A 23,331-nucleotide genomic window follows, 5' to 3' on the forward strand; every position below is an offset into this window, starting at 1 on the left:
GTGGACTTGTGTTGAGTTCAACTCCAAACAGCTTTTGCTAACAGAAACATCAACAGGAAAATAGAGATGGCTGAAATGAGAACTGAGATAACAGTGTAGTGTTTGTGAACATACCAGATTTTCATGGGCATGTATAATAGGTCAACATCATTTCTGGTCCTGAGAGCACCTCTGCCTGTGCTTTAATAAAAAATATGTGAAAACTTACAACCAAGACACTTCATACCCTCTGTGATTCAGTCCTTGTCAACATCACAAAGTAAGTAGTGGAAAAACCTGTGATTTGTAAATATCATGTACCTTTACATTCTGACCTGGAGATATTCACAAGGCAGATAAGCAAGGGGTAAGGGTACATAAATGTCAGGAGTGCTATTATAGAAAATCATAGCAGATTCACTTTCCTGGTGAGGTGTTATCTCAGTCAATGGGAATTCAGCAGATAAATTGCGATTTTATAGCAATTGTGATACATGTCACCATGAAATCTCAGTGGTTCTCTCCAGAGAGTTAGCATCTCTCCAAAAGAGGTATAGATCATTCTCCTGATATAAGCACAAAATCAATGGGGCTGGTGGCATACTCATGCACTGGGAGAAAAATACACTGTGAATGTCCTTATCCAGGACTTACAAGTCCAGGGAATATTGACTTCTTTGTTTTAACAGATGGTATTTTTTTCTCCACTGTCATTCTCCAAAGCCACCCCTTCTCACAGCAAGGCAGGCTAATTCTCTTCACAGGGAAGTGTTTCCCACTCCTCTAAACGTTTGCCACCAGCTTTGCTAACTGGAAAAAGCAAAGCACTATCTGGCTACTATTCATTTCAGCCAATAGATGTGAAGGAAAAATCTCCCAAAGGAAGAAGAGGGTTGAAAATTTTCTGTCTTTATGATTAATGAGATTTCTTGAGGGGAAAGCCTGGATCATCCACACTTTAACACTACAGCAATGCAGGGGAATGGATACTAATATGAGCAGACTCCTATTGGCCAGTCCAGGCTGACCGTGGACTATGATGGCATCTGCTGATGGTACTGATGGAGTTAGAATAAAATGCTCAAAGGCTTAATTTAGACTTAATTCAGCTGAGGTAACATATGAAACAAGGCTTCCAGTAACAAACTGGTTAGTAAAGAGGGCCCATCTTCTGTGTCTAGAAGATGGTTGGGGGACTGAATAAAATTTACTCTATCACAGATGACATTTCCCCTCAGGCTCAACACTCCTCCTTCCTGCACTGAGCTAATACCTATTAGCACTGCTGTATTATCAAAACAGAAATGAGTCCTTGTAATGAGACTAGCAGAGAGGGAAAGCACCGGCATCTAAAGGACCTGCGTGGGGGGGTTTTCCTGTAGAGGGCGTATTATATCCATCACCATCTTACACTATTAGCTTCAATACTTAACTGCTCAATTTAAATGGCAACGGTTGACCTGACAAAGGGCTTTCACTGGAAGGAAGGCTTTGCTCACTGCCTTCAAACTCCTACTTCTGATGCCTTTCGGAAGTCTTTGCAGGGTCTCAGGCTGTAGTTGACTCAGGACTGTGGGAAGCTGATGATTTGCTTGAAGCATAGGAGGGAATAACCAGATAATTAGTACAATTTTCTTTCTCTGTGCAGTATGAAGGAATAAGCAGTTTTCAATGAGGGCTCAACACTTTCTTTGGGTACACTTCTCAGGTATTCTGAAATCAAGTAGTAGCAATAGGCATTTTATCTAGTGTATTTTTTCTGTATTTGAAAAACCTACGGGAAAATTTCCAATGCAAAATTGCATGAATTCTCCTTGTTATCTACTCAAGGCATTCTGATCATGATTATTATCAGGTTTTGGGACCACTAGATCCCAGAGTTATCAGTTAAAATGCAAATTCTCTGCACTTTGCTATATTTCAGGTATCAGAGTCCAGCTTAAAATGGACAAAAATAGCAGAAAGGTCTTATTTTAGTGATTTCGAAAACATGAAAATAAATAAGTTCAAGCAGAGAAAAACAACCTAAATAAACAGTTTAGGACATACACAAGTCATCCTCTATTAAAATCCATTTGGAGGTAAACACCTATACCTACGTGCTTTTTTACTCTGCTCCACAGAACTCCAGTGCTTAGTGGGATAAGGTGAGCATGCATACTCTGTGAACAACGTATACTGTACTCTGGTAGCATCATACTGACACATGAGAACAGTTCCCAATGCCTAATTACCTTTAGATCACGGTTTATTGCCCCCTAACAAAAGAATACATTTAATTCTGAACAATTCTCTCTGCTGAAAGCTTCAATATGTATTTTTCCCTGTCTTGGGATTGTTTTACTGTCTGGAGTCAGTCCATTTCCTCATCCATATAACAATGAGATTTTACAGTACAGTCAGTTTCATGCATCACTTCACTGCTGTGACTAAAATGTAACTGAGCCTTGGTGTGATTGGTGTGAAATCCAACTGCTTTACTTATCAAGGACTGAAACTACTGGAGTCCTTAATTTAAAACTACAACTAAAAGGTTCTTTAGACTGGATGCAAATAACTTTCAAGTATTATTACAGAATGTCTGCATCAGAGATTTAACTTAAAGGTAAGGCAGACATAAAGAGATGCATCGGAGCACTAAGATCATAGAATCACAGAATCATAGAATCAACTGGGTTGGAAAGGACCTCCGAGATCATCAAGTCCAACCCTTGATCCAACACAGCTGTGGTTGCTAGACCATGGGACTAAGTGCCACATTCAGTCTCATCTTAAAAACCTCCAGGGATGGAGAATCCACCACTTCCCTGGGCAGCCCATTCCAATGCCTGATTACCCTCTCTGTAAAGAATTTCTTCCTAACCTAAACCCCCCTGGCACAGCTCATGACCAGGCCCTCTTGTCTTACTGATAGTTGCCTGGGAGAAGAGACTGACACCCACCCGGCTACAACCTCCTTTCAGGGAGTTGTAGAGAGTGATGAGGTCTCCCCTGAGCCACCTCTTCTCCAGGCTAAACAACCCCAGCTCCCTCAGCCTCTCCTCACAGGACTTGTGCTCGAGTCCCTTCCCCAGCCTCGTTGCTCTTCTCTGGACCTGCTCCAGCACCTCAATATCCTTCCTGAACTGAGGGGCCCAGAACTGGACACAGTACTCCAGGTGTGGCCTCACCAGTGCTGGTGAGTATCTGGTTAGACAGCAAGTTGAACATGAGTCAGCTGCTTGCCTTGCAGGACCAGGCTCCACACTAAACTGCATTAGGAAGAATGTAGTAGGACGCTGAGGGAGATGGATATTCCCATTCATTCTGCTCTTGTGAACATGCATCTGAAGTACTGTGTCCCATTTTGAGCCCACTCCAGCAGAAGGATGACCAAACTAGGAGTTCAGTGAAGGAGGACCATGATGGTTAAGGTGCTGGTCCAAAACAGCCAGTGAGGCTGAGGAAAGGAGATTCTTTAGTCTGGAATAAATACTAAAGAGGGTTCTAATGATTATATCTAGTTATTTAAAAGGGGCTACAGGGAGGATGGAGCCAGGCACTTTTTGGATGTTCACAGCAAAAACAAAAGTGCAAAAAATCTTGAGTTGCAGCAAGGGATATTTGAATGAGTTCTACGAAAGAGTAAGCACCATGAGGGTAGTCAAACACTGGGACAAGTTATCCAAAAGCTTGGGGAATCATTCTAGTTGGAAACATTAAAAACTTAACTAGAGAACTTCAAAGATGGTCTTGCAGTGGGCAGAGGTTTGGATGAGAATGCTCTTTTAACCAAAATTATTCTATTATCTATTAATACCAACCCATGATTGATATTAAACTGCCATGGTGGTTTGTGTCTGCTTTCCTTCCTGAAAGGGTATTGACATCACTATCTATATGGACAGATAAAGTTTAAAAATTTGATCTTTTTGTCTGTTGTGATAGCAACGTGGATGTGTGAAACCAGATTTCAGCATGACACTCAGCACCAAAATATGCTGTTGACAGGTGATGTCAACCTGTATGTTGACAAGATGTTGAAATACCTAACTCTCACTGAAGGGATTTGTATTATACAATGAACAGGTGGAGAGATTTCCCAGAACAGGTGGAGAAATTTCCCAACCACTGACTATCCTCCCCTGGATATCAAGCATAAATCTACATCTCCTTGGGCCTCCTCCCAAAGGCATGTAAACAAGTGCCGATTCTGTCAACATTTCTAGCTCGTGTTCTTTTTGGCAACTAAAAAGATGTAATCATGAAAGGGGACTGTACTTGTTAGCTTGCCCCGTTCATATTTCGTGCATCAGCAAGGGATGGAATTGCAGTGTCTGGAGTATTGTGTGTCAAGTGGGAATCCAAAGCTCAGTTATAGTTTGACTCTCATCCTTTTTCATGTGTGGTTTAGAGTTCATAACAAAGGTTATTGTGCTACAGATTTAATTTTGACTCTTGGCTTTAAAAAAAATTCCTCCTATAGAGAATGGAATTTCTCAGAGATCTATAAGTGTATTGAATCCTTTCTCCCTAGCATTCATGCTCCACTAGCATAAAGGTGTGTGTCAGGATTGTGTCAGATAGACTTAGTGGCACTGTACAAGCAAAGACATTCAGAGCAGTGCTGTAGCTGAGTGAAGCTATGGTGTGGTTAAACTTGAGTTGGCAAATACACAAATAAGCTGAAGACGGACATTTTACAAGGGCATATAGTGACAGGACAAGGGGAAATGGCTTCATACTGAAAGAGAATAGGTTTAGATTAGATATTAGGAAGAAATTAAATTCTTTACTGTGAGGATGGTGAGGCACTGGAACAGGTTGTTCAGAGAAGCTGTGGATGCCACATCCCTTGAGGTGTTCAAGGGTTGGATGGGGTCTTGAGCAACTTGGTCTGGTAGAAGGTGTCTCTGCCCATGAGGGGCACTGGAAGTAGATGACCTTTAAGGTTCCTTCCAACAGAAACCATTCTATGATTCTATCATCTCAACAATGTAACAATGAATATTGAGTTTATCAACATAGTAATATCCTCAGAAATGTGTAGAGATATATATATATAAAAAGTATATATACACTATATATATAAAGTATATGTATACCGTATATATATGTATATATATATATAATACCAAATGGAATATTATTTCCCAGTTGCATCTTCCGCTGGTTAAATAATCTAAATGCACCGACACTGATTAAATTATTCTTCTCCATACCAAATATTGACCAAATCCTGTAGCTTTTAGACTTCAACACTTATGGCCGATGGTTTTGACTATTCCACTGCACATGCTTAATGATACCACAATAAGCAATTTGTTAAATATACCTGGAAAGTTTGGGAGCTATTCAAGTCTTTCTTGTGGGAGCTGGGGAAAAGATGTTGCAATTTGCATTTACTACAGAATTACAACGCCAAGACAAACTTCCTCAATACGGCAACTGTTATTTCAGAGGAATGAGAGATCAGAATTTCAGGGGGCTTATAAATGCTTGCGTGAAACAATATATATACATAGGTGCCCAATATATAGGCCTATTATGGACTGGCAAACCAATAATCAGTTGTTCTATGGGTCAAGTAGCAAAAGCAGGCCAAACTATTTGACATAGCTTCATTGAAATCAACAGAATTGAGCAGCTTATTCCAGTAACAAATAATATGCTACAAGTTTCACTAACATTTTAAAAAAAGATTTAGTAAGAAAAGCTTTCACTGCAGTGACTGACAATGACCAAAAATTGCGCCACATAACACATGAAGGAAAATCTCATTTTTCACAGAGGGTGCAGATCTGAATTAGATCTAAAATGAGTGAATGTGTGAAGTTTGCATGCAACAGACAACTTAGTTCCCATCTGAAGAAGAGTGGGAGAAATATTCTGGTTTTTAAGCACAGGGAATACTCTAAATTAGCAGCTGTTTGAGAAGGTATTCCATCTACTTGGAATATTCACATTTGCCATGAATGAGTGAGCATTTGTGATGCCTGCACTCCCTGTCTGGTGAACTGAAACTTGCTGGCAGCCATCCCAGAACCTTTCAAGGAAGAGTATATGGACATTTGCAGTGATTTACTGGCCACTGTTTGCAACCCCCTGAGAAATTACATTCCTGAGTTAAAATTCTAGCTTCTTGTTAGACCACTGTAAGTAGTGACAATTAAGAACTATTGTTAAGGACATGGTGAAACTTGCCTGATGTTGGTAACCTGTTTGGCAATGGATAGCAGAAAACATTCCATGAAAACCTGTGGTGTCACCTCACTGTTCTTCCAGACCAGTGTTCTGCCACCAAGTGTTTATTTATTTAACTGGTAAAGCCATCATTGCAGACAGATATTATTGCAAGAGTGTCCCACCTGATTAAGTTCCTCTGATAGCCAAAGGCTTCTTGCATACTATTTCCAAAAAAGAAAATGAGCTCAGAGGCATGTGTAGTCTTAATTACCAGAATGTATCTATCTACGTGTTCCTGCTTCCTAGGTTTATTTATGGGAAAACAAAACAAAACAAAACAAAGAAAAACAACCCATTCTTTTCTAAAGATGGCCAGTTTCTTTAGGTACCATCTCCATGACATTTTATTTATTTTTATGATGAGAAACTCTGAACTTGTTCTTTTTCCTTTCTTTCTTCATTTGTACACAAACCATTTGACAGGTAGTGGTCTTTTTTTAATTATAAAGCTTTTTTCAATGTGAGGTAAAACATCAGAAAGAACAAACAAAGACAAATGCAGACAACCATGTGGGAAAAGTTAAATAACATTTGATGGTTAGAAGTGTTTACAACAGTATACTCTTAGAAGCTCTTCTAATATTATTAAGCAAATAAATTGATGCTTTCAAAACTTTACACTAGGATGGAGAGGCTTCCTTCAAACATGTCTTAGCACTCCTTATGACTCTAAAAAAATAGAAACCTATTTGTCAAGAAGTTCAACATAATAGCAGAGCATGGCTGTTTATGTTTTTACATCTACCTGTGTCCTTGACAAGAGCAGTATTAAATAACCCAATATCCAGTGATATCTTTTTAGAGATGCTTAATATTTGTAATGATCAAATTACTATGACACTGAAGTCAGCAACATATTGCAGGAATGCAAAAGGAATAATTTTAAAATATATACTTTGTTTGCTATGTCCTGCTTTTTTTCTTAAGAGTCTAGGATGAGTACAAGGCTGAATATTCATGCTTTCAGTTTCTAAAATGCAGCAATTGATAGCAAACCTTATTGAGTATATTTACAGCTGCAGAGGTTATTTGAAACATCTATCAAATTTTCATGTAGGTGTACACCATAGTTTATAGCTTATATAAGGCCCCTCATTTAAGGATTGTGAAAATGTGAATGTGTGTCTTCTCCTTTTTTTATTTTCCTTTTCTGCCAGTTTGGGTTTCACTGCAATTTCATACTCAGCCTTTACTGGAGTGGTTAACAGCAAACCTCACTGAACATATATAGAATTAAATTTAAAACTTAATTTGGTTATTAGTGAGACACACCTGATACCAATATTTCACTTCTATCATGTAAATAGAAAGAAATGTACTTAACTAATTAGAATTGCATCCGTATTGTAGAGGTGTGAGATCAGATTTTGTAGATTGAATGGAGTTATCATATATTTGGATTTAATCCATGACTTTAAGGTACTTGCAAGAGGTATTCAGGGAGGGATCAATTTGCATATGTGTATATTGATGTTTACAAATACACAGAGTCATAGGATCCTCAAGGTTGGAAAAGAACTCCAGCACCATAAATTCAACTGTAAACCCAGCACTGCCATAATCACCACTAAACTATATCCCCAAATGCGACATCCACACACTTTTTGAACACTTCCAGGGTTGATGACTCCACCACTTCCCTGGGCCACGTGTTCCAATGCCTAACCACCTTTTCTGTGAAAATTTTTTTCCTGATTTCCTATCTAAATCTCCCATGGTGCAGCTTGAGGCCATTTCCTCTTGTCCTGTCACTTGTTGCCTGTGAGAAGAGACTGACCCCCACCTCACTACAATCTCCTTTCAGGTAGTTGTAGTGCCATTCTCTGGACTTGCTCCAGCTCCTCAATGTCTTTCTTGTAGTGAAGGGCCCAGAACTGAACGCAGGATTTGAGGTGCAGCCTCACCAGTGCTGAGTACAGGGGAATGATCACTGCCCTGGTCCTGCTGGCCACACTATTGCTGATACCGCCCAGGATGCCATTGGCCTTCTTGGCCACCTGGGTACACTGCTGGCTCATGTTCAGCTACTGTTGACCAACAGTCCCAGGTCCTTTTCCGCTGGGCAACTTTCCAGTCACTCTTCCCCCAGCCTGTAGCACTGCATGAGGTTGTTGTGACTGAAGTGCAGGACCCGGCATTTGGCCTTGTTGAACCTCATACAATTGGTTGTGGCGCAATGATCCAGCATCGATAGCAGGGAGCAAAGAAGATGGAGCCAGAGTCTACTTTGAAAGGACAAGAGGTTTTGGACTTAAATTTTAACATAGGAAAATCTATTCAAATGTTGAAAATAACAAATTTTTTTGGGTTTTTTTTTTTTATTTTGTTCACAGGGTGGTCCGGAGAGATTGTGCAGCCCTCATTCTTGGAGGTATTCAAAACCTGACTTGACATGGTCATGAGCAACCTTTTATTGATGACCCTGCCTTGAGTACTGAGGTTGAACTAAACAAATTCTTGACGTGCCTTCCCACTTCATCTATTCCCTGATTCTGTGAGATTTCATTTTATTCTTAAACACTATCCTCTTATTTGCTTGACCTTGATACTTAAATTTGGAAATTATTAATTGCCAAATTAAGAAAATATACCATTTAAATGTAATTTACTACATGTTCCTGTAATCAGAATTACTATTTAGAAACAATGCCTCAAGCTCAATTTTGTGCCATGATTTGGTCTGGGCAGAAAGTTGGATAGGGGTGAAATTAATAGTGATTACTTTATACCATTTATATGGCATGTTCTGAAAATGCTGTGAAAGATAGGCAGAGATTACATCAAATAGTTCTTACCTGCCTCAGGGCTGTTCTAACTTAGGATAAAAAATAAAACCCAGGCTGAAAGCAGAAACAGATAGGTATCTGAAATAAATGATGATATAATCTATTGCTCTCTTTGCTGCAAGGTTATCCCAGTGCCTATCAACATTCCTCAGAGATCCACAGTGTCTGTGTTTAAAAGCCATCAAGCATTTCTAACTGAAAGACTTGTTAAAACTATTCTGTACTCCTGACATCATCCAAGAACAGGACTTTAATCTTGTCAGAAGTTTATGACTAAATAAAAATTTGAAACTAAAATTTTAAAGGATTTGATTGTGGTGAGGTACTTTTGTCCAGAGGGCTGCTAACAGTCAGGGAATTTGGCCTTTAGCTTGAAGACAAAAGGAAAATTGTTATAAAACTTTTCTTCCTTTTTCTGTAACCAAACCAACCCCACCAAAAAAAGTCCTATAAATCAAGTATATTAAAATAATAACTGGAAAATTAATTTGTTTACAGTGGTGGTCTGCTAGGCAAGAAGCTAATTACATTTGTGCTAAGTGGAAAAACTTTCATGCATCTGAATTTTCTGAGCAGTACCAGATCAGATTGATACCTCTAGACTGCATCAACAAAACACCAAGTCCTATTTTATATTTATGTGGTCATTTAAATATATGGGATAATAGGCCAAATATGATCTGAGAGTGAAATGAAATCTGGAGAGTAGAACCAGTACAGGGTCCAGGTTTCTAATCAGCTTCTATTAAAATCAGAACAGGCCCTTGATTTCTTTTTTATATGTATATATTGGTGCCAAATCCAGCCTGGGAACAAGGAACAATACAGATCATTTTTCACAGACCCCCACAGAGATCAAACCACTCTGTGAAGTAATGCAGTGGAACTTAAGTGAAGTTTTTCACAAACATGGGCTGTTGCGGTTGCCTGAAATTTCTGACATGCCAAAAGGTAGCAAAGTAAAGGGGATCACATTCACTGGATTTCTGCTCAGGCTGTTATTGCAGATTCCTTTGAGGTGCTGAGCCCAGAAACAGAGAAGGCCAACGTATCTTGGAAACTGTAAGCCAGTACTGTATCTACTAATACACTGTACATGCCTGAGGTCACCCTCCTCAAGGATAACAGCCATGGGACAGCCCACATTTGTCTCTTACTCTCCAAGTCAAAGTGGCCACATGAATGGCAGGCAGCTTCTCCAGATCCTGGTTCATGCCCAGCAATGACCAGGATGACAATTTAGCAATATGGTGACTGGATTTCAGGCCCTGGGAACACTCCTTGATGCTATTTTCCATAATACAGATACAGTCTATATATCCCTTTTACGATCAAAGCTTCATCATTTTGATAGCAAGTAAGTTACAAATATAGAACTACAGTTCTCTCTCTCTCCTTAGCATATGCTTAATGTATGGGGGAATGGGATTTGAGACGTAAATAAATGCTAGATTGCACACAACTGGAACTGTGATTTGGGCATTATAAAGTTATAAAGAAGAATGCATGTGAATACACAACTTGAAAACGGAAGACAATATTAACAGGAGAAATCAAATGAAATACTTCACTCCAGATCTCCTGTGAAAACTACAGTGATTGTCATCTTGGAGAACCCTAACAGACATCCTAGATCTATATTGCATCACATGAAGGGCAATTTCATCAGGCCCTTCAGTGCATGGTTACCCCAGAGCACGACTGTCTCTTCTCAATAGTGTTTCTTTGTCACTATGGGTTCGTACTGCTAGCTTAACATCTCTTTGCTTTACCATTTGCTGGATGATTTGAACTAACAGAAGGAAACAAGAAACATAACCCAGAAATATGTGCTTTGCTCAGTTACAGACAAGGACGTTAAACCATAATAATGCTCCCCACCAAGAGTGAGATGTTCACATCCTGAAAAAAACAGCTGCATATACAGGTGTCTGCACCAGATGCTTCCCTAAGCACAATGTGATAAAAGTGATTATTCCTCACTCAACAGAGAACAGTCCCTAAGCAGGGTATTTAAAGAAGAGTGATAATGAAGGTAATTAGGAGCCCCATGCTTTACACACAAAGCAATTTTAAGAGGGTGAAGCTGAGAACCATCTGTCTTTATATGTTTTATCTGTGAATTCATCATAACAATGAGCAGTTTTCAGTCTGATTTCTCAAGCAAGATTCTACTTAGTTGTAATAAGTGGCACCTTGCCCTGTGACTCCAACAGGAACATGGGCATTAGAATATAATACCTAGCCAATGGACATTTCAATAAGGAGTGAAGGAATACCCTGGTCTTGCCTCAAAGTATGTATATAGTGACTTTTCCTACCTTTGGACTTCCTGTCGTGGTAGCTCCTGCCTCGATAATGGTGGCCACTGTCTGTGTACAGATTCTCAAGATCTTCTTGCCAGGAGTCCGGGTTAAAGTGTTTGAGCAGATCCTCCACTGTGTCAAATGCAGCAATGGTTTGATCCAGTGCTTCTGCCGTGAGCGTAGCATCAGTCACTGATGGAGAGGGATAGGATACCCCCTAAGAGTGACATATATCTCAGTGCACTTTGAATAAGTTACAGCACCACTTAAAACAATTGAAAACAGTTACTGAGAAACTTGTCTCATTATTGAGTGAAACAGCTACTTCGGGCCATCTTTTGAAGTCTTTACCTTGGCCAGGCTTTGTTATACCTGTGTTTTCTTTTTGTAGGAGAAGAGACACCAAGGAACTCCCAAACAAATCCCAGAGGAGATTCAGGGAGCAAAAGCACTGCCACTGGTGGGCTGTCAGTATTTACATCCACTTCTCAAAGGGGATAATGGTTTGCACATTTACAGAGATGTAAAGAAAATGTCTTTTGAAACCACTGTTAGGGCCATGGACATAGAATGGAGAGGCCAGCTTTGTCAGTTATTTGATAAGAGGCAGATCAGAAACCATAGCAGAGAAAGACAAAGACAATAAATCCACTATCTTTCTCTGGTCAACTTGGGCAACAAATTTGGCTTGGTTGAAGACTTGAAAAAATGACCCTTTATTCCCCAAAATTAAATATATTTCAATATACCAACTGACATTTTTTACCAAAAAATACAACTTATTAATCAAACAGAAAAAATATGATACTTTGATCTTGGGGGTGCTGGTGGATAAGAGGCTGGACATGAGTTGGCAACATGCGTTTGCAGCCCAAAAAACCAACTGTATCCTGGGCTGCGTCAAAAACAGCGTGGCCAGCAGGGTGAGGGGGGAACTTGCCCCTCTATTCCACTCTTGTGAGGCTCCACCTAGAATACTGCATCCAGCTCTAGAGTCCCTAGCATCAAGGAAGGGCATCAACCAGTTGGAGCAAGTTCAGAGGAGAGCTATGAAAATGATTAAAGGGATGGAGGAAAGGCTAAGAGAATTGGAATTGTTCAGCCATGAGAAGGCGTCAGGGTGACCTAATTTTGGTCTTCCAAAACCTGAAGGGACCTTAAAGGAAAGACAGAGAGAGATTTTTTACAAGGGCATGTAGTGATAGGACAAGGGGGAATGGCTTTAAAATAAAAGAGGGGAGGTTTAGGTTAGATATTAAGAAGAAATTCTTTACTGTGAGGGTGATGAGACACTGGAACGGGTTACTGAGAGAGGCTGTGGATGCCCCATCTCTGACAGTGTTCACTGTCAAGTGGAGGGGGCTGTGAGCAAACTGGTCTAGTGGAAGGCATCCCTGCCCACAGCTGGAATGGAACTAGATGATCTTAGATGATCTTTAAGGTCTCTTCCAACGCAAGCTATTCTATGCTTCTATGATCTCAGCAATGTAACAATGAATATTTAGATTACCAACGTATTAATATCCTCACAATTGTATCAAATAATATTATTTCCCATCCGTAAGGGCCAAGCACCATTCTCTGACTGTTCCCACTGAACCTGTGGTACAACTTAACTTTGACAGAAAGACTGTAGTAATTTCAGTTTTCCAGGAGAGGACTTCAAACATTTTTAAAAATCATTATTTAGAATTACAATATCCACTATCCTGACATCACTTTTTCCCTGGTCCAAGCACAAAGTCAAATAGTATGCAAATATTATGTAAAATATTTGCAAGAAAAGCTATTAATGCAGCTCTCTTACTTTTTGAAGGACCACAATCAAAATACATTATTTTGTCCAACAAGAAGCATAGTAGAGCACGAAAGTTGTTTGGTCTTGCATGTTAAAACATTGGGGGGAAAACCCTAGAAAACTCTTGTCTTATGAAAACCCAGCTCTGAAGTAATGCAGCAGAAATATGCCATTTAAAATTAATGGCTTCCCAAAATATTTTTTTTGCCTCATATCCTAGTTAAGTTAAACTATTAATCTTTGTGATTAACTTCACTCAGTTAGGTAGAAATGGAAAGGTCAACTCATTTGAGTAAATTCACTCATTTTTTTTTGCAGGATTGTGTCCTTCAATTCCTACTATAATAATTTTAAAGTATATATGTCTTTTAAAATAAAACAGTTGTCTCTAATGGTAAGATATATCACAAAATTAACAATCCTTGATATTTTACTGCATTTATTTGCTGAAAGTATGGACAGTACAAATTATTAAAAAGAGAAGAAATAGAAAACATAACAATAGTGCAGTCAAGAAAGCACAGCTGCGCTTTACTGCTTATGACCAATGACCCAAGAAGTTTCAGAGGGCCCACTTGTGACTGCAATGCCTCTCTAGTGCCATGCTAAGTAAGACACAGTGCAGATGCCTGTAAAAATTCATGTGCCCTAAAAGGGAAGGCATACCTCAAAGCCTCTCTCCTGACTTCTAAGTGGCTTACAATAGAGACCGCCAGAGAGATGGAAGTCCCAGGAGTTGAAAAGCTCCAGTTGAAAAGCTCACCAGTTAAGTGAATACAGCATTGTTATCTAAAGCAATGTTGCAGGAGAGACTATGCAGTGGCCAGCATCATGCAGTGTGCTAACACAGCCTTTTGGGCTGCAAAAGGAAAAGGCATCCAAATGCTACTTTCTTACTAAGAAGAGCTCGGTGGGGCTCATGGCAGCCCAACAGGGAAACATCAGACCCTGATTGCCTTTCAGAAGTGAGGGAGATGGTGCAAGGAGACTGAAGAAACAGCACATAAAAATCAGGCCACAGGTCTGTGGCTTACTCAATGCAAGAGATTTCTTTTTTTCGCATGTTCAACTGTACATTTCATTACAGAAATGCAGATCAGAGAATGTGCAAGGCATTTCAAACTGAGACAGCTAGGCATTCTCCATTTTCGTTTCATATAAAAGCTCCTACTCAAGAGATTTGTGCAACCTCATTCAAACACAGAAGAAAGCTTAACGTTTTCTCAGTGACAGCCAAATAAAGAGGAATTATTTCAACAGCTCAGATAGCCTCCTGACACCATGTGACAGGCCCAAAAGCAACTTCAAAGCTGCCAACAAAACTGCCTTTTTTTTTTTTGTTCTGCCAAGAATGAGGTGCTGGCTTTAGGAGAGTTTGTGCTCGTTGGAATCTGGCTTCTGATATGGCATCCAAAGAGGGAGCAAGAAGAAGAGTGAAATGTAAGAAGCAATGAAGAGCAAAGATTTACCACATTTTGTATCTCTTTTGCATTTCTTAAAAGCACTGAATACATTTTTAATTTAATGGAACACAAAGGTATCTTTTTTTTTGCCAGTGCTCTTGCCCCTAATTTCTATTCCCCCATTCTTTTCTCTTTCCTATCTCTGTTGTGAACCTGACAGACAGTCCAATGTGCATCACAGTTTTTTTGCTGGACATAAAATTACTTCAGAAATAATGGAAACTAAACTAATAAGGAGTGATTTGTTTCCTTTTTATTTTTTTTCCTGGGTTTCCCATGATGGGTTAAGGGCAGAAGTATTTGGTTTAGCTTTCTGAGAAAAAAACCCCAAAAACCAAACAAAACATACCTCTGTAATATGATCTCCAACATGGAATTTGCACACTCTGAAATTTTCATTCTGAAAGTTGTAATGTGTCTAGATCCTAAAATGAGCCCTTGAGTTGCTTGTGGGTTTGAGAGAGCAATTTTTGAGCATCAGCAGAATCTTATGTCATCAAGACTTACAGGTCTGAGTTTGTCTCTCTGCTCCTCAAGACCAGAGTAGAACCCCTGAATCTTTCTCTCCTGAAGAACTTGGGTGTTCTCAAGACTTTTTCCTTCGTGCTTTTGTGAAAAATTGCTCCATCTCCCTACCTTATTTTCCCTGAGGATAAAAGGGACTTGTAGGTGCGACACACACCCAAGTTGAAGAAAATATGTTTTATGAGATAGGGAATGGTGCGGGAAAACCAGTAAAACTGAGGTTCTGCTTCTGGTTGAGCTGTAAGTTTCCAGGTGACCTTGGGCATCAGCTTGCTACCTGTAACATTTGTACTGAATTTCCCTACCTGCAACATGGTAACAATTTTTCAAAAAAAAAAAAAAAGATGTGGAAGATAAACTTAATTTTTCAATATGAAAAGGATGCTGGATTTTGGTTTGGTATATCGTGCATTTTATGATGTTAAGGATGTTAACTAACATGGCGTATACCATATCACTGATCTCATTTTCATAGTCATCTGCTGAGGGAGCCCTAAGCTTACATTTTCAAACATCAGCCTACCATATTTTTAAACAAAATATTCCATCATATAGATTTTTTTTTCCCCAAGCCCATAATAGAATGAAAAATGAGTTTATGTCTTTCAGTAAAACTGTTTTAGCATCTCCTGCTTGGCACATCTAGTAGATCTCAGCCCTGCTAACATTACTCCTCAAGACTTTCAGCACAATTAGTTCCAGGCAATCAATGCATCGTATCATGAAGGACAAGTTTCATTTGCAAACTCAAGGGTAAACATAAGTAAGACTAGCTTAACAGCTTCTAATTTTGGCAGTACAGAATTTTCTCTCTACTCACTGCCTGGATTGGACACTGATCAGTAGAATTTACCCATATTTTATTTACTGCTCCTTCACTGGTTACTCCTGGCAGCTATTGTAACAAAGGTGCTATCATTAAGCCCTCTTCCATGAATGCTCTAAACATTGGTCTCAAATCTGCTTTTAGCATTTATCCCTACCTTGTGTTTTAAGAGGAGTTAACAAGAGCTGTGATATGGTGCTGCCTGGGCAGCAGAGCACACAGAAGAGGACTGCCCGTATTATGAATTCTCATGCTACACTGCTGTTCCCAGGTGTTGGGAAAGAGAGGACAGATATTTTGTCAATGACACAAATCAAATGCAATGAAGAGAAAAATAAAATTTTATACTGGATTATGTGTTTTTCTTCTTTTTTCTGTTTTATTTTTCTCTGAGTTGCATTTCACTGCTGAATGCGGAGACTTCAGATATAATATTTTATTGGAAACACTTTAAAAAAAATTCTCAGTATTCACAATGAAAAATTCTCAGTATTCACAATGTTCCTACTGTTTTAATTATAGTTTTCTGTTTAGGTCAAGACATTCTACAATTAAAAATTTTAAGTTTATATCCTGTATTTTCATACTGGGAGAATGAGTTTGAAAGCAAGAAATGTTTCCCAATGGCTTTCTCATGTGATTACAACAGTTGATGGCATATCCTGAATCTTTTATCTCTAAAACCATACTGATTGACTCCAGTATGAGTTGAATAAACACTTATTTCGTTCTATTCCAAAAGTGAATACATGGTTTCTCCATGCAGGTGCCATTTTTGTGAGTTGGATTCAAGCCATCCTATCAATCCATCCATGCACAAAATAGTGAAAAATTACTTACTGAGACAGAGCTTGTGACTGACTCCCAGTTGGTTTCTGAGGCTGCATGCTGGAAATCATCCTAAAGGGAAAAACCCACAGGAAAAATCACTGTTAAGGCAATATCCAAAATTAACTACAGAACCTAGGAAATATTTCAGCATTCAACCTCTGTCACTTTTTCTAACCCTCTTTATTGCAAGAGTCCCTTGCTATGTGTCATTCCTAAATAATGCTATTTCCATTAAGGTTCCTCCCTTTTCATTGTGTATAAACTAGCTCCTTGCAAGCTTGCTGGGACAAGAATAGTGGTATAATAATAATAATAATAATAATAATAATAATGATGATGATGATGATGATGATGATGATGATGATGATGATGATGATGATGATGATGATAACAATAATACCACCACCAATACGATAATTGCTGCTTTGCATAGCAGGACCCAATGTGGTCCAGGACATAATATTTATCTTCTTTATATTAAACACCATCTCTGTATGGCTACAATATCAATGCCATTGCCACACTGATCTGTTCTGGAAAGAATGTGGACATGCCAATACCCTGGAATTACTTAGTCAAGGTGAAAAGCAGAGTAATCTAATCCATTTGAAAAGCAGTCCTAACATGACTGTATTGCTTTTGGTGCTTGAGCTGAACAGGAGTTGCTCATCTGTACAGGAATGGTACTATGTTCTATACACCAAAAAAAACTGCCGCAGTACATTCACAGTAGAAGTGTCACTGCACCAAACCTCTGGGCATTTATGATTAGTTTGAGTACAGGGATGGGTTTCATCTCCTCCACCTTAGGACATCTATAAAGCCAACATCTAAGTGAGTTGTTCTTGTTTCCATTTACAGTCAACAAAACCTGGCATTTTCAGGGTGAAAATCATCTGATAAACTGTTTTAAAAACTTAATTTGGAATGACATCGCATCCTAAAAAAGCATTTTTGTCTCCATTGTCTCTATAAAAGGGACATGGGAGGATGAGCTTGGGTATCGATGTCAAAACTGTAGATATTGACATGTGGGCACCTAAATCCCAATCCGCTTGTCTGAGAAATCACTACTTAAATAATGAAGCCATTTCTTTAATATTTTGGTGGGTTTACACATTTCCAACTGGAATAACTAAACCATGAAAAATGGAAAAAAAGGCATTAAACACACACATGCAGTGAATAGCTAATGATCAACATGATTATGCAGGTAAGGAAAGTGGACTGAAGTGACAGCATACAGAGATTTTAATTTCTAACAATCAAATTTATAATGAAAAGATTTAAAGAAGATGGATCAATGCCTGGGCTTACAATTTTGTCCCAACACAGTATTTGCTAAGCTAGAAACTGAAGGGGAAAATGGAAGGTAGCTGCTCAACTGATGCTCACTAGATTGATCCTGCATTGGACCATACATATATGCATATATTATTTCTTAGGAATGAAAAACAGAAAATTGATCTCATAATCTGCTGATTCATCAATAAAATTTTCCTTTACTCAAGAAGGAACTGCTGTCAGATCCAGAATCAATACACATGGCTTTTTAATGTTTTTCATTTGCTATAGAAAAATATTCAAATATCTCAAAAGTCACAAGATTGTGTATTCAATATTGCTAGTGTTTCTTTTTAAAATGTTCCTTTCTGTCAAATCTGAAACAGCAAAACTGTAGTGATTTCTTCAGTAGTTCAGATTAGTAGAAATTAATAAACCCCATCACTAAGTGACCTTTGAAACTGCAGGGCTATTAAAAGGCTAGTAATTAAGTGGTCATTTTTTTCTAAGAATACAGAAGCAAAATATTTTAGGTACACTATTTCAAAGGAGATTTTTTTTTCTTGAAAACAATAAAAAGATCTGCAAAAGCTATGATCAGATCATAAATAATTCTGAATGTGGCTACCTTGGCCACATTCTCTACACATTTAATTGCCCAGTTCTTGACAAGCCACGACTTAAATTAAATAAAAATGGATTTGAAAAGCTCATGAATCCTCTGGTAATGGCTGCTAGTTGCAAAATTTGGAAATCATTTCCTCTCAGTCATTAGCTTCCATTTAGCACTTCCAGAAAAAGAACTAAAGTGGCATTGAGTTCTGAGGCATTATTTTAAAACAGGAACAATTTGTCTCATTGAATGTTTGGAGAAGACTGTAGACAACAAGTAATTTTGTGTTCAAAGTGATAGTCCCATTGTGTTATCTAACTGTAGATATCAAAAATGTTTCTTTAGTCAGATTCTTTGAGTTGGTTGATGCCAGGAAACCCCTCCAAAATCCTGAGATAGACATGTGTACCACCTGCTTCTTGGATCTCAAACCTTATGACTGCACATTTTGACTCTGTGATTATATTCGATCTGCATAAACTATTCACAACTCTAGGCTTTTTTTCCACCATCAATCAAGGCAGCTGCAGTCATTCTTGGCTTCTTGGAGCTTTCAACCTCTACAGTTTGAAGATTTTATTATCTATGGCTTCTACTTGCAGCTATTTCAAGTAATGATATTAAAGTAGTTCTCATCATTACAAAAGTCTCCCCTCTTTTCTCACCATTGTCCATAGTACAACCTGAAGGATAAATCTATTTTCAGTGCTATCTATTCAATTTATACTATCTTGTTTATGAAAATTTGCCTATGATCACTTTGGCTGTTGTTTCCTTCATTACTTAACACTAAACTTTTTAGTTAAAAAAATTAAAAAAAACAAAACCAAAAACCCCCAAACCCCAAAAACATAATCTCTACATCTTTTCTAACCTAATAATGGAAAAACAGGGTAGTAATAATTTGGCTATGTCACCCTGAAAACAGTGCTTCTATTCTTGTATGTGTCAAGGTAACATAACAGTGCTGCATGAGACTTCAACAAAGCATTGCATTAACTATTCTACAAGCAGCAAAATTACAAACAAAACAACAGGACTACCAATCACCTTCTGATGGTAGCTACTTCCACTGAAGAAAAACGACTTCTAAACCTCAGCTTCCAAAATTACACTTCAGCAAGACAAATACTGAATCAGTCCTTAGAGTTAAATATGTATGGACATTGATATATTGTTCTTGGCTCTGTTTCAGACAAAGAAAAGCTACTCTCTCCTTCACAGACTGACTTTGTCTATAGCCTGTCTCCCACCATTGATCACCAATAAGTGACAAGGAGTCACAGGGAATATTCTGTGTTTCACCTAGAGCTTTCCCAATTGGAAATCATGAGGCAAAATCACAGCTACTGATATATGAGACTGCAGAGCCAGATAGCACTGGTTGCTGAGGAAGATGATTTGCAGCCTGGGGGTCCATGACCTGCAGCAGCACAAGCTCTGCTGGGTTGAAGCCATCGGAATTGGTGGGAGCTGTAGGAACAGACAGGCATCAGGAAAACATCAGGGATGAGGATGAGAAGCTTGCCAGTTTGAGAAGCACGTTCTCCATAACTTACCTTGCTGTACCACCCATGTGACAAAACGTGAGTCCATCCTCAGGATGCCTGGGGTAGGCTACAGCTGCCACAGGACAGGCACAGCACACTGGCAGCTCTCTCCAGGGGAAAGAAGCAGCCCCATATCTCTATGAACTTCTTTCTAAACTCCTTCTCTTAATCTGCAGGTCTGTGGGGTGAGTGGACTAGGTTTGGTAAGAGATTGTTTATCTGACAAAACAACTATAAACTACAGCTAATGAAAGCTGAGGTGATACTCACCACTTCAAGGAGTGGGAAAGGTTCTCAAAAGAGTTGTGATTAAGCATCCCTGATCCTAAGACAGCATCCTTAACTGATGCTTAGGCCCTACTGGTTCAAGAGGGTCCTCTCCTGAAGGAGCAACCTTCTCTACTGTGACCTTCTACTCAGATGACAAGTAAGGGGTGAAGGGCAAAAATGAAGGCATGTTCTTGGGGCAAGTAAACATGAGAAAGAGGAAGAACAAAGCAAACTATGGAAAAATTAAGACAGAGAAGCTGAAGAGTTGGGCTCTGTCTGTGGTCACCCCATTTGTGGTATTTAGACATCATAAACTATAAAGCAAAGAGAAGCAGTTTCTAGAAATTTGCAGAAGAACAGAGCTAAGGGATGAACTGAGGCACACAGCAGATCCTGAAAAACCAAATTGGGGTGAAATGGGGCACATTCAAAAAGGTCCAGTACAGAAACAAAAAGTCGTGAACTCTCCATGGAGTGTAAGAATTAGAGACTAAGGAGAACGGAAGGTCTGTAAAGAAAAACTAGAGTAAATTACAACTTGAAGAAAAAAAAGGCAAAATTATCCTACTGTTTAGATTAATAAAAGGAAACTCAATCATACCTATTTTTGAATAATGGTCAACATTCAGAGCTACTTGCAAACAAGTAGCTGATAAACTTGTATTTGTCGATAGTAATACCAAATTATAATAATCTGGAAATATTTCTTTTCTCTTTCCTGCAGCAGGCAATAGTACCAATATTTTCTCCAAGAATTGAATTTATAGATATTACATTTTATTTAAAAAGTGACAGGTATTTCAAGCAAATAAATCCCAAACTCAGAACCTAGTTTGTAACAGAAATGGTGTTAGGTAAGTTAGAAGCAAAATAAAAGTCATAGTTCCATTCAAAAAAGTGCTGTGACACATACTCCATTTTGTACACTTCAACATATTAATTATAATTTCTCATGTAGCATTTTAGTACACTCCAATTTCTATTCTTAAATATAAATAAAAATCATATAGATGTACACTTTGAAGTATCTTTTTCTTTTACCATACTTTCATTTCATCACATTGCTAGGCCTTAGTTTAATATTAGAATGGCATTTATTAGCACTTCTCCTAAGGATGCGGTAAGATACCTACAGCAGGCTACTCACTAGGATGCCAGATGCTGCATTTTTCTTACAGTAATGGTCAAAACACTGCTCTGTTCAGCTCTGGTGACAAGACATCAAAATGAAAGGTACTGAATTCGGAAAGCATGCAACAATGACGGTTTATAATCTGGGAATCATGCCTTGCAATGAAACATTAAGTGGAGGCCAGTGTCTTTCAAGAAAGTCTGATGTAACTTGACCTTGTCTCTCCAGACAATAACATACAGTCAGCTGCAAGAGGCAATGTCAACCAATGTCACTAAGCTCTATCATTTGGCAGTGCAAGCATTAACAAATTCAGGTAGCTGTAATCTGAAGGCAGTAATATCCAAAGTGGAAGTATGAGCAAATTTTACCACTGATGGCAACTGTAACTGAAACAGATAAGAAATTAACAAATAACTTTAATCATATTGAATTTTCTTTTCTATTTTTTGATGTAGTCCCATAAAAGCAGGCCATCAATGACAGCAGCATTTTAAAGTCAGTTACAAAAGGTCAGACAGCCACCAAAGTGTCTGATCCTAAATGTGATAGCATGATTCTTGCCCTTTAAAAAAAGACATAAATTGAGTTTTTGAAGCCCAGTTGCCACGACATATCAGTAGTTACAACCTTATAAGTTATGACTAAGTTAATACTTGTGTAAGACAACATATAAAATCACTCTTGATTTGTTCTGACACATTTACTAGCTATAACTGAGTGGGAAGCATAAGATGCTTAAAATTTCAAAAGTTTAAGGCTGTAATAGTGTTTTTGGTTAACTGCAGTTTGATACATTTATTTATGAAAAGTTGAGGTAAACCATAAGAATAGGAGTATATTTAATAACAGTTATATTTGGTAAACACTTCTCTTCATCCTTCACCTAGCTCTGGAAATAGGCATTGCTGGATGCATATTGTAAGAATGTCCAAGACATTGACATTTAAATGATCTGTCAGATAACATTTGCTCAAATGAGACGATGGTTATGCCTTTGAAAAATCAGATGTCATCTAACACTACTATGTCTATAAGCATCCTGTTTGCTACACAAACCCAAAAGAAAGTGTGCAAGACTTTACTGCCATACTGCGCAAATTGTGCATTGCCTTTATTTTCTCCATCACAGAGGCCTGTCCTCATATCTCCATGTACAAGGAATTTGCTAATAGCTAATCTGGTGTATACTGCAGTTAAACAATTATAAACAAAATATGAATCAAGTAACATTCACTGTAAATATTCTGCAATTCCTCCTTTGCCATTTTTATCTGAATGGAAAATTTTACTTCTGCAATTAAACGCTGGGACACAAAACTTGAAAGGTCTTTCCGGGCTGTCACTTCCAAAACCCTCAGATTTGTTGGCTGTTTCCAAGCTAAATTTATCTTTATTGCACTTATGTAAGTACCAGTTTTATCCTTTTCTTCCTCTCCCAAGTTTGCTTCCTGCAGTAATTCTGAAGAGATGTTATATCTCCTCCCAGCATACATTTTATTATGCTAAGCAAGCCAAGTTGTCTTGGCCCTTAGTAAGAAATGTCCTCTTCTCCCCCAATTGTCCCTGAACTCAGTCCAAGAGAAATGGGATTGCTCCATACTATGGAGACCAAAACCATACAAAGTATTCCAGAAACGATGCAGCTATAGTCTAATTGGTCCTGTGCCTAGTACACTGAGAAATTTTCTTCACCCCTCTTCACTAACCAGTGAGATGCCATCTAACAGCAAATACTTTTGC

At 38.5% G+C, this 23,331-nt stretch overlaps 1 protein-coding gene across 4 annotated transcripts in view; it reads right to left on the minus strand.

The window, feature by feature from the left end:
• PDGFD (platelet derived growth factor D) overlaps positions 1-23,331 on the minus strand; it is a 147,519-nt gene that overhangs the window by 17,427 nt on the left and 106,761 nt on the right. For all 4 annotated transcript variants that reach the window (XM_064645173.1, XM_064645175.1, XM_064645172.1 and 1 more), the window contains 2 exons: positions 16,749-16,808; positions 11,312-11,513 (listed from right to left, as the gene is read on the minus strand). In XM_064645173.1, coding sequence (XP_064501243.1) covers positions 11,312-11,513; positions 16,749-16,808 — 262 coding nt within the window. The remainder of the gene's footprint in view (positions 1-11,311; positions 11,514-16,748; positions 16,809-23,331) is intronic.

This window comes from Pseudopipra pipra, chromosome 2, assembly GCF_036250125.1.
Source record: "Pseudopipra pipra isolate bDixPip1 chromosome 2, bDixPip1.hap1, whole genome shotgun sequence".
Taxonomy (NCBI): Eukaryota; Metazoa; Chordata; class Aves; order Passeriformes; family Pipridae; genus Pseudopipra; species Pseudopipra pipra.